This window comes from Curcuma longa, chromosome 15 (genome assembly GCF_044706935.1).
Source record: "Curcuma longa cultivar G26 ecotype Majalengka, Jawa Barat chromosome 15, ITB_CL_G26_1.1, whole genome shotgun sequence".
In the NCBI taxonomy this organism is placed as follows: Eukaryota; Viridiplantae; Streptophyta; class Magnoliopsida; order Zingiberales; family Zingiberaceae; genus Curcuma; species Curcuma longa.
Genome location: NC_133875.1, coordinates 352,318 through 365,624, shown reverse-complemented (window position 1 = coordinate 365,624; position 13,307 = coordinate 352,318). Strand labels below are relative to the sequence as shown.

Genomic DNA, 13,307 nt, shown 5'->3' with positions numbered 1-13,307 from the left:
TAGGTTAACTGATGACTTAATCTCATAAGTTATGGATATGATATATCAAATTAATACATGAGTATATATTAGAGAATATGTACTGGATTGATCCATTATGAGAATGTTACAAGAACCTATTAGGTCACACAGAGAGAGTGCATCAATTTTGGAGTTTTATTTTAGTATGACTAAGGCCTAAGTTGTAAATTTGAAATTTATTTTGGATCCTAAACTTGTTGGATTAATGGGTTAATTTAATTGGATCTTAAATATATTAGATTAATAGGTTAATCTAATATGAGTTTGAGTTTTTCAAACAAGTCCAAACCAAATAAAGCCCACAGTTTAATATTCACATTTGTATTTTCATTTGCATTTGGATATGCATGAAAATAATGTCTTATTAGATGAGACTTGGAGGTTGAGTAGGTTTGAACACGATCTTATCGGATAAGATTGTGTCAACCCTAAAACTTATGGTTCAGTCTCAATTTTAAATAGTAACTAACACTATGACATGAGCTTTGTGATTCTCCAATCGTGCTCGTGAGACGGGCGAGGACTGTACTCTTGTGGATATCATAGAGGTACGAACATATTGATCACGTTTAGATCGACTACACTCTCCAGATTCATAAAGGTTTTACACATCAAAAGGTAACATTCTAAACAAACAATCAATTTCATGGATCGTTGGTGGGTTTTTTTTTTCCATTGCGGTTTTATGTTTAATCTTTGAAAAGAACCCAATAGGGAGCCGATAGACTTTGAGCATCCAAGGAACGAGAAGCTGTAGAAGAGTATTTTGGTGGAGTGAGAAAGGATAACATGACGAGTGAGCATCCGAGGGACAATAAGCCGGGAGGAAGCCTGTGCAAGATAAGCCGGTGAGATGAGACTTTAATGACCTGTATTTGGGTTGAGGGTACATCTCAACCATAGGCAGACTTAGGCGTAGTCGACTGAGTTAGAAGGTTCGGACAATTGGAATAAAATTTTCGATCGACTGGACCAAGTGATTCGGTCAATCGATGCACAGGATAATCTTTATCTGTTTGCAGGTTATTGTTGGAGTTAGATTGGTCGATCGAACATTGGGATTGGGCAATCGGAAGCCACGTGGAAGCTGATTCAACAGTGCGGATCCGATGTAATCAGGTGATCAGAGTAAGTTATCGGACGATCTGATGACACGTGGTAGAAGATCCAAAATAGTTATTCAAAGCTGACCAAGTTTCAATCGACCGAAATGGTGATTGAGCGATCGGAAGGATGCCATTTCAGTAGAAGGATGAGCGAAGACTTTTTCGTGGATTAGATCGACTTGCAACATCAATGTTTTTCGATCGACCGAACAAAACTTTTTGGTCGATTGAATGTGCCATGTCAGCACTCGATTAGAGTGTATAAAAGGAGGCTAGGAGCTCAGTTGCAAGACACCACACAGTTATGACCAAAGCTCTCAGTGCATTCAACGAGTTCTTTCTCTTTCTCTATATTGTATCTACTTGTTGTAAGAGGTTTCTTCATCTTCGGCACGTGATCGAAAAGGAGAAGGATAGTGGACAGACGCTTCCTGTGCATAAACCTTGGAGTAGCAACTTGGGGTTGTAAATCAAGTAAATAACCGTGTCCCATATTCTTTATATGTTTGTTTAATTTACCATGTGTCCTTGCTAAGTAGTTAGCAAGAGAAAAAACACTTAATTTACAAGTATACTATTCACCTCTTCCCTCTATCGATTTAACCGTGTCCAAAGCCCTAATAGTTTTGAAGTAGCAAATGTTGTAGTGCATATAATATCTTAATGCAATGCTCATTCCCTTTGCCTAAGGCTAACATGATGGCAAGTATAAATATACAATGCAAGTAAAATTTATACAAAGCTTCACAAGAAGTTAAATAAGAAAAAAAAAATGTAAAGCAAGAAAATTAATTACACATGCACCATAATATGTAAGTCTATCAATCTCTGAAAGTTTTACAACAAGTATCATGTATATCTTAATGTTTATGCATGGCATACATAATCACATAAAAGGTGGATTGGCCACCTCAGCGGCCCCTCTAGAGCTGGCCCTACGGATATGAAGGAAGGTAAATTTAGGTACACTGGCAGGAGGTGCATGGTGGAGTGAATGACAGGTTGTGAGTTCTCGTGAGATTCGATCCCTGGCTGTTACATGCATAATCACATAAAAGGTTGATAGAACGGTTGTATGGACTTCAAAGGTATCTCTAGAATAAAGTTGTCGTTAAGGTGACTTGATCCCTAGTTAATCATCCATTGCTCTAGTTGTTACGTGCTATACCATCTCTAAAGTAATGTGATCCTTAATTTAGGCATGAACAATCATAAATGCATGAAACATTCTCATCACATTTCAAGCACCATGTTAATTGGTACCTTCCATGTTAGAGTAAATGTTTCATGTATGACCTATTAGAACAAGTAATTATTGACAAAAATAATCTTTAGGCATGCAACAACATATAAAGATACGCAACTCTAAGTAAGTATCTTCCATAAAACCAAGATACTCTTAAGAATGAATCAATCATGATAAATTAGATAAGCATACCATGAACACAAAGCAACCAAAATATGCATGAAGCAACACTGGTAAAGGGAAAAAAAAGTAAATATGACCTTCATGGAGTTAGAATTTCAACTATTCTTTAGCATTCCTTAAAAGCCAAGGTTAAGCCTTAACTCTTGATGTTTATATAAATGAACTAAAGAGGTTAACGACACTGCTGTTAGCTTACACAATCTTGCTTCTTAGGTTTTGGTGTAAAACTCCTTTTTTGGTTTTATAATTCCTACAAGCACTCCTATTGTTCACACACTTCTCACCTACACCATCACACAATAGGAAACATATCCACACCTCAATGCCAAGGCAACACAACATGCACATAGGCCAAACCAAATTTGTTATAGGTTTGGAAGGCATCACATTTCATTTAACTTTCCTCCCTTGATTGCTCCCTTTCTCATTGATCAATCTCCTGTTGATTGGACTATTTAACTAAATTACTGTGTGCCCAAGCAACAAGTGAGGATCCTTTCCTCAAGAGAAGAGTGTATCGTCCCTTAAAGATGCATGAAATATCACTGCAATGCTTGGCACAGTTGCTTTTCACAAACTCATTGCCAACTTGAGAGAAACACAAGGCTTGACAGAGAAACTCAAAGCTAATTATGGAATACAAATCTCTTAATCTTACCACTGAACACTCTCTAGGTTTATATCTGAAACTGATTCCTACTGTGATTGTTGCTCACCACCAAGAGCACACAACACATGCTCAATCACCCCTAACAATGCTCTTGATAACATGAGTGAAAAGGTGTTTTGAAAATTTTGAAATGGAAATGAGGGACGCTATAGAAACCTTATTGCTCATCCCTATGGCCACATCTGAACTCGTAGGACAAAGATGGGAATGCCCTTGCTTTGTTGGCTTTGCTGAGGATTTGTGGTCTTTAAAGGCATTGCAAGAGATCAAGAGGGAGATATTGGCTTGGGAGAAAAGAGATAGGGGGAGGAACAGAAGCTTACAATCAATTCCATTATCTCCAAGGTCACCTTCCAAATAAGGTGGCTATGTTGAGTTATTCCCAAATCAACGTGGGCATCAATGAATTAATGCATCAGGAGGAAGAGAAGACCTATAATTTTGCAAGAGGGGAAGTGCCTTAAAAAATTTGGTGAGATTTCCTTGGTTTCTTTGGATTGAATATGGCAACTCTAGTACGAGGTATAGGAGCAAAGAAATGGAGATACATCCTTAGGCTCTTCTTTATTTCCTAGTACAACTAAACTGGCCTCTTTCAATTTACTTTGACTGAATGGATCATTTATTATCAGGCAGCTCTGCCTTGATTTGTACTCAGATTGATTCCAAATTTTACCTAATCTAGTTAGCAACAATCAAGAAAAAAATTTGAGAAAATGGACATGAAATCTCTTGAGAGTTATAAGAGTTTTCAATATTATGTATCTATTTTCAACATATAGGACTTGAAGCCTCCACTCATCGTTTGAGGATTTGAGTTTGTTGGAGTCTTACTAGAGTGAATTTAGGTGATTTCCTATAGGGATAGGTCTCTGTTCTCCCATAGTAGATTCTCTTCTTATCAGATCTAGATCTGATATTCATTTTCTTTACTTTCCTATCATTGTCGACTCCTAGAGACTCTACTTGTCAACAATTTCTTTGTTTGTAAATTCCATGTTGTAGTCATGAGTTGCTTCCTCAAAATAGTGAATTTCTTCCAAAACCACTAATTCCTTTGGATTTGATGCATTATCATTCATTTACTTTGAGATAACATTGATTCTTAGTGGAATTTCTCTCTTATTCTAACCTATAGATAGATGCCCAATAAATCATCCAAGATAATTGATGAGATTATTATTAGATTAAATTTAAAGTGACTTTTCTTATAGAAATTTCAACTTTTAATATGTAGAAAAAACATGGACTATATATGGAAAATAATTAGATATTAAATCCCTAAAAGAATGAGATTTAGTTATCTCATACATATTATTCAACAAGAGGACATTAAATAAAGATATAATTAATGAGATAAATAATGAGTGGCCTAAATGGAGAAAATCTATTAAAGTATTGTGTGATCATTATGTCCTCGTTGGTAAAATTATAATTTTACATGTATTGTTGCTATCTACTAGTTTATGAATTAAAGTATTGGGCATTTAGAAAGTTACAATGTAGCAAAATAAGAATGTTATGTGGATGCGTGAAGTTATATCTACTAGTTTACTAAAATATTGATATTTTAGTATAATTGTGTAGTTTAAATAAATGATAAAAATGAGTAAGTAAGTTGAGATGCAAGTTAAATCATGTCAGAGTTTCGAATTTTGACTGAAATGATATTGTTTCGATATTGTGCCAATGTCTCGACATATAGTGTTGATGCAGAATTAGTGGACGAAGGAGATAAGAGATGAAAAATAAAAATGAAAAGAACACAACTATATATCTAAGTTTAGATTTTATGTACATATAATTTTGATATTGTATTACTCGGACACAAGTGAAAAAATAATAACAAATACTATTTTAATTCATCTTGATGCATTTGTAGCATGTCAAGAGTTGTCAAATGTTAAATGACAATACTTATTGACATGAGTCATATTTCTGTCGAGTAATATTGAATTTCAATATTTTATGTTTAGATCATGTTGCTTGACATGATGCGAGATTTCAAATCATGGAGGTGGTATAACATGTTCAAAATAGACTCTATTGTTAGAGGAGTTGATTTAATTCGAGTTGAAGGTGTAAAGGGTAGTTAGAATGATTAAAAAGAACATTAGTGAATTGTAATTAAAATAAATTAATTAATTTGTAATATACTATCCTATAGAGCTCAATGGAAGGATAAAGTGATTGAGACTAACACGGCTTGACGACAATGATTAGTCTCTAGGAAAAACATTTGCTTTCTTTAACATAGAAGATAAGCTATAGTTTAATGTACATTTTTGCACATTTTTGGTCAATTTCCCCCCTTTATATTGCTTTTGATTTACAAAAATGAAATATACAATGATTAGAATGACTATCTCTAAAGAATAAAGTAGATAGGGAACAAAATAGAAGTAAGTATTTCTTAATTTTGTTTATGGAATAGAATAAACAGAAAATAACATTTTATATTTGGTTGGTAAGAACCTTATAACAAATAGATAAGGAATAATTTTCATAATGAAAAAAGTATCCTTGTATAAGTATTTCATTTGACTTATCTAGCACGTATAGGCCTACCTAGCTCATCTAGCCTAATCACTCATTAGGCCTAACCATCATGACTAATGCGATTGAAAGTCACACACTCAATCATTCTCTTTAGCCTAACTAGTAAGTTTAGCTCGCCTAATCCATTTAGCTATGTAGCTTGCTTCTTTTTCGCGATCCTCCTAACCAAACCTGTCTAGTTGGACCTCTAGTTGGATTGATTGTTTTGAATCACTTAGTCTACACGAGTCAATTGATTATTTGACTTATTGATCTGCTCGACACATTCACCTGATCGACTTGTTAAACTTAAGCTGGTTCGTCTAACGCGATCGACTCGTCTCAATTGATGTGCTTGGTTTGATTGGCTTGTCCTATATATGTGTGGCTTGATTGTTCCTAAGGTCTAACTTATTGCTTGGTCTTATTGGTCTACCCTTCGCTTGGGCCATTTTGACTTGATTGGCCCATTTTCTTGCTTGATCTATCTAACTCGCTCGACTAGAGTTTCCTCACTTGACCTTGGTTTGATCGGCTTGTTGGCATACTTGAACATATGTAGTTTGATTCACTTGTGCTGTTTAGCCCTATTTGATTGTTGCTATGCTTAGCTCATGTGATTGCTTAGCCCTATCAGTGTGATTAGCCCATTTGGTCTATTCGGCTCACCCTATCCATTCACTCTCTTGACCTACTTGTTTCATTTGGCTTGATTGACTTGCTTAGTCCACAAGGTGATCGCTTGTTCGACATCTTGAGCCTAATTGATGCCCTTCTAACCTCCTTGATTTGCTTGGCCTAATCGCTTCGCTTAATCTGATCGATTTGTTTCATCCCTTTAGTTCGAGTATCTTGTTTTGCTTTTTGGTAGATTGATTGGACCAATCAAATTTACTATTTGAACGAAGAAATAAATAAGGGATGAATTCATATTCCTTATGCATAGGAAATTCAATTCCATGGGAATTTAATATTCCAATGTCATTTTTGTAAAAAAAAATAGTTATTTCATAAACGATGAAACCAAACCCATCATTAATGTTCTTTACAACAACAATCAAGCATTTTCCTATTAGGTGGGGTTGGCTATATGGATCCTCCTATGATATTCGGCTCTATCCCCTATAATATCATCATTTATATTTCATCATTAGTGTTCTTTAAGTAGAAAAAAGTATTAGAAATCATGAATTTTTTATTTGGTTCGAGTAATGATCTTCTTTTCTTTTCTTTTGTTTCTATTGATTAAGGCTTGCAAAATGAATATGTTGCTTATACTTTTACCCTCCCGTGTTATATTTTTATTGTACGAAGGTACGCTTTCGAACTAACTAATGCATTTATGAGCAATTTACCAAATTCAAATATCATTTGTAAAGAAGTAAAAACTTTGTCTAATTAATAGCATTCATTTAATTCTCTTTAATTAATTAAACTAATTAATTAAAAATCTCTTTTGGGATTTGACCTTCTCAAAAATTATAAATGTCTGGGTGGTACAAGAGTTAAGTGGTAAGCTAATTTTTCTATCGGTGGAAGAGTAGTTTCATACTTTTTAATCAAAATAATTGATTTTTCTATTTAAAAAGTAATGTTTTTGAAAGGTATCATGATATATTGTTGACAAAGTTGATATTTAAAAATTATACATGATTTTTACTGGCATGTTAGAGTTTTTAACATAATAGTTGAGTTTATTCATTTAAAATTTGAATATGGTAAATGCATATCTTGATTAATTTTAATTAAAAAATACAAAATAAATAAAATATTTTAAAATATAATTATAGCAAGCTATAATGATGGTGCAAAATGTATTATTTTTAATTTTAAAGAGCAATGTGTAGATTAACAATAACTCCGTCCATGATGATTAAATTTTGCCATGGTCTGTCCCAGATAAAGGTTGGGTTGCAAGTCAGAATAAACATAAGTAAATGTTATGTATGGATCCATCGTTATCAATATAATCGACTTCATTTGGTGGCATATTTGATTGATTGTATTGTCTCATTTAAATTATGTCTTGTGCTGCCTAGCTCTAAAATAGTGTTGATTTATGGTGCATCTCATTTTTTTGTTGAACAGGACCGGGCAAACTCTTTAGATACACAATCACGTCTTCAACTTGCAAACTTTGTTGATGCAATAGAAGAGATCCTCCAGGAGATGCAATCTGATCTTCATTCAAACAACATTGCTACATAGAGGCTAGATTTTTCACTGGATTTCTTAAAACAGTGAATGTATCTTAATCTTGTAAGTTCATATTTGATATGCTTCTTTTTCTTTGATGCTTGGGTATGTCTAACAACCCTGATGGAGATGATCCATCAACTTTTTACCTGTATCTAAGAAATGTCTTGTTACATTGAATTTCAAGAGATTTTAGATTCTTCTGAAGAAATCAGACAAATGGGTTAATCAAATTCTTAGTTATTTGAATATCATTTACTCTTAATGATTGCTTATTAAAATTTGTTAAATTAGTTAACGATCATGCATGGTGTAGATAAGAAAAAACATGGAGTGTAAATCTATGGTTTTGGTTAGCTGCTTGATGGAAGCAGGCTTAAGAGAGGGACTGAAGTTGTAAGATGTTCTACAGGCACAGTTAGTTTTGGAAATTCTCATTGGATTGACCTTCCAAGTGACAATCTCAAAATACCTCATCTTATTTATCCTGGTCAGCTCAACTGACTTCAACATGCTTAAAATCTGTCGGTCGAACCTATGGAAATCCTTTCAAGTTGGAATTGAGAGAAATAATTGCCTTGTGTTTTCGCCAATTAAAGTCTCTCCTCGTCTTAAACCATTCCCATTCTAGTATTCTCTTGCAAATTCTAGTTGGCAACAAAGGATTTAGAAGGTAAAATGCTGTTTGACTTCTTGTAGTGCTAATTGACAATTTTGTGATGTAAAGGTTGCTAACCTGACCTTTTATTTTGCTCGTCCTGCAGTTGACCAATTCGGTATACTTGCTTATTTTTATTTATAATTTTCTATTCACTTAAGAATAGTTTTGTCAGCATGTAGATGTGATAACAGTAACATAAGTACAATATTGAGAGTCACGTCTGCGTTCTATGATTTGTAAGTTTATCAAAGTATGTTGGGTCAAACTTCAATTGAACTACAGATGTAAGATTTTTTTTAGAAAAGGGGATAATTCTAGGAGGTTAGGAATCAAGCAAAATCTGTGTGTCCCTATTTTATTTTTTAATATTCGTTGCTAGTTTCTGTGTTAGTAAAAATGAATGAATGAACGACAATTGCAATATTCATCCTCTTTAGCGCACATCGGTTTTACAGAAGAGATTAAAACCTAACTCTTAGGTTTTCAAACCATTAAATATCTCTTCTTTAGAGACATATTTATAGATCTATAATGAGTTTGACTCACAAACCAAGAATCCACACCTGTTAGCGAACCAAGAATCCAAATTGATATCTTTAAGTTTAGTTCAAGATCAAACCATGTTGGTTCAAAATCAAACCAATTGGTTTATAATTAAGCTCAAGCGGGTCCACTTTGTCTTCAAAAGACATGGTCCATCCAAACTTCCATTCTAACAAAATATCTTCTATATTGGCTTTTTATCTGGTCCAACCAGACTTAATTTCTTTCGATCTGAGAATCTAATTCTCAAACTCATTTTATGTCTCTTGAAAAATCTCATAGTATGTGTAACTTTATAGGTTCCTAATTTATGTTGGTCATCCATAATTAACCATTAATTTTAGATCGATCATGAGCGACATATAGTAGTACATCATGACCTCCAATTAATTAAAAAATTACAGTTGATTTTAGAATCACTTCTGAACTCTTCAACAACTACATTTGTTCATGCATATACTCTTTTCACTCATCTTATACCTCTTAATTTAGGACATGGTTTATGTGTTTATCTCTACTAGGCTGACTATGTCACACCTAGCCCAAGCAGTAGTTCCTTATCATGCGAATTCAAATTATCCAAAATATTTGTCCAAGAGGACCATCCTCTTTATGTGTTTCTTCTTTGGCTAAAGACTTACAAGTAACAAACTTGACAATTAACTATAGGATATACGTCTCCTAATAAAAGGAGTGGTGAATCCTCTATAAACTACTTAATCACTTTCGGGTACTTCGATTTATACCCAATCCTTTCGAGTCCACATCTCTGTAGAGACATTTATCTTAAGATGTCAAAGTATAAGTCTCCATGATTAAGATGACTTGAATATATCAAGTCAAAGGAAACTTGCACTCGAGCTGCAATAAGATCTTCATAAGCATGTATAGAACCATATGATATTTCATGGCAGATCACTTCCGATGAACTACTCACCTTAACCATCATCCATATGTTAACTCTCAATATCCCAATATTTTCAATCAATTAGGATTGACTGCTTTATAAAACCAAGGAGTCTAACTATGTTATTCTTACAAAAATCTAATGATGTCCAATCTCATCAATTCATCAACTAAGGAATATTTCAATATGTAAATAATTACACATATAGAGATACCCACTAATTATGATCCAATCACAATTTCTCTCATGCTATGCATTGTACTATGGACCTCATTAATTGAGTTTAAGATCAAATCAAATACATAGAGAATGTACATTCAAATAATAATTTTATTTATCCAATAAGTAGTACATTGTCTAAGGCGATTGCTTTAGAACATCTCTCAAATATAACATTTTCAAGCTACCCTCCATCCAAGCTTTCCTCCATTGGTTAGCCCTCTCCGTAAGTCGGTGATCCCTCGAGCCAATGGAGTTACAACCGGTGAAGGAAGCAAGAAGCAAGAGGAGAAGCAACAGTTGTTTCTATGCTGAGAGGTATCCTTCTTCCTCCCTCTTGGCCATTGTTTCGGCGAGCAATTGTTGTTACCGGAATTCCCATGCCATTAGGTTCACTACCCCTTAGTGATAGTGAATCATCTGAACCTTTGAATGACATGTGATTACCTTTGTTTAATCAGATTCGTATCAACGGGTTGCTTCAAGCCGTCGGATATCTAATTGGACCATATGTCCTCTCTCAGATCATTTATCTCCTTCCTTTGACTAGTATTAAAATGGAGAAACGACATGTGACTTAGAGAAGTCATCTCAAGGAGATATCGACGTGGATACGAGTGGAGACAACCTTTCTCAAGGTTGCTAGTTAATGTCATTTCAGTTTAGCGTCATCAACAAGTATAATTTGTTTATATCACTTTTTCTATGATTATGTTTACATGCATGTGTATCCTCATGTGAGTTTTATGTATAAATAGTAATAATATAGATTATTATGTTCCGCTGCATATTTAGTGAAATATAAATTTAAAAACACACATATAGAAATCCAACAGAGGAAGCAAATTAAAGGTAGTTCGAGGATTAATCTTTAGGCTTGTCTAGCCATTAACATGATTGTTAACATGGAGAATTTTATTGTGTACTCCTTAAGAACCAAATGCCCCCAACCTCACCGCAGTCCAGAACCAAGCTAATTGGCTCATGACCAATGACGCCCCTCCTCGTGTGTCGATTGATACACACAGCCCCGCTCGACCCTTTGCTAGACCTGATCCAGCCTAACGTTCTCTTGCTTTTACTAATTCCTCTATAGGTAATTCTATATTTAATTTTTAGGCCTCTACACATCCCTCGATGCAATCCAAGAAAAGCAAGCCAAGCAAAGACTCATATCAACTGAGATTTGAGCTGAGTAGGCCGAGCAGACAATTATCTCGGTCAAAATATGAGCCGAGCAAGATGAGCAGAGGCGTATTTTGGAAGAGTGATACCATACCATTGAGTGACACTTTCAAAGGTCCAACAACTTTTACAGTCATGCAGGTGAGTATTTTTGAGCTGCCATATCACATCAACATAGTGAGTGGGAGCTTCACTGCAATGAGGAGTATTTTTGCTAGATGGAGGCGTTCTAGACAATAGATCGATGACATCTATGTGTGGCACATTTCACTTGGTAACCTCCCTCACTTTCCTCCTTTTCCACCTCCTCCATAGTAGTTTTTGATATCATTGAGGACAATGCTGATTCAAGTCTGGGAGAGCTTAGTTAGGTTTTCCTAATTTTGATAAGTTTTTAGACTTAGGTTTTGTTTAATTTATCATGTGTTTAGTTTTTATTCATCATCGAGTTACATGTTTATCATGTCATTATGCACTCTTTGTTTGTTTCTTATAGTACAACATTAGTGTGACGAACTCTATCTTTTGTGAAAATCATGCTTATATTTTTAGCGATTTATTTTTCCAATTTGTGGTAGCACAATATGAGCACTATTGAGTCAAAAATTTTGGTGTTGGCCTACTTAATAATATCTTAGTCTCACTTATACTTGATCTTGATAGTGGATACATATGAAAATAGTCATGAATTATAATTTGAACTAGTACCTTATTTCCTAGATGACCTTTCCATTACATTTTAATTATTAGAGAAACACTCAGGTTGTAGATCTATCTCATAAAAAAAATTTTAGGAAAGAGGAGGCAGCTGGAAAGGTGTTCGATGTGTGGTGTTGGCTAGAAGAATTTATATTTATTTCTTTGATGTTAACAAAAAAATTCATGAAATGAGTTATGATTATGAGTGGAAATGAGATGAAACCCTTTGAGACACAGTGATCTGGGAAAAATTGAGTTCGGTGACCCTTTAAGATCCCGAGGTTACTAGGGAAATATCAGTTAGTTTCTTTCGATGTTGATGTGCCTTTGAGACCTTATGTAGAAAGTGCAAAGCATTTTAGGGGAGAAATGATCCTTGTGCTTGGTAGGTAAGTGTCTTTCGTCAAATAACTTTGGGAACATAATGGCATAATGAAATGACTAGAATTGATAGTTGCCCCTTGAAAGTCAAGTCACATTACATTATGCATATTAAAATAGTTTGTATACCTTTGCTTACTAGTGAAACTATTTGATATGACTTTATAAATTCACTAAGGATTATGATGCATCATTCTCACACATCAATTTAGATTGTAGGTTTTGCTTGAGGATAAACAAAGGTTTAAGTCTGAGGGATATTTGATGTGTGTTTTATGCATCATTTTGATATTATTTTGCATGTATTTTGTTTCATCACATGAGCATATTTTATATGTTTTCATCTCTTTTGCATTGATTTCATCCTTGTAGTTTGGAGATTTGCTCTTTATGTGTTTTTATTGATAGGAAGCGAATTCAGAGTTTAAATGGAGTTAAAAAGCCTTAGAACATGATTTTCCAACATGAAGCACGGTCTAGCCGTGTCTCCCCACAAGGTCGTGCTTCATTCTAGGAGTTAGACATGAAAATAGAACAAAGTTGGGACCACCGTAGACTAACATGGGTTGTCCATGCTTTTAGGCATGGCAATGTTCATCTTGGTTGCTTGTAGAATCCGGAATCCAACATCTCACACAACTAGGTCGTGTCTCTTCACACGGTCGTGGTATGGAGCAGCTTCCCTGGTGTTTTTAGAAGGTTTCAACAAATATGGAAGGCTTCAAAGGCTTTAAAAGGACCCAAGGGCCTCA

General features: G+C 34.5%; 1 protein-coding gene across 2 annotated transcripts in view; it reads left to right on the top strand.

The window, feature by feature from the left end:
* The window catches only part of LOC141846778 (uncharacterized), a 60,465-nt gene extending 52,344 nt beyond the window's left edge, over positions 1-8,121 (top strand). For both annotated transcript variants that reach the window (XM_074734826.1, XM_074734825.1), the window contains exon 12: positions 7,853-8,121. In XM_074734826.1, coding sequence (XP_074590927.1) covers positions 7,853-7,972 — 120 coding nt within the window. In that variant the 3' untranslated portion in view covers positions 7,973-8,121. The remainder of the gene's footprint in view (positions 1-7,852) is intronic.
* Positions 8,122-13,307: the final 5,186 nt, after the last annotated feature.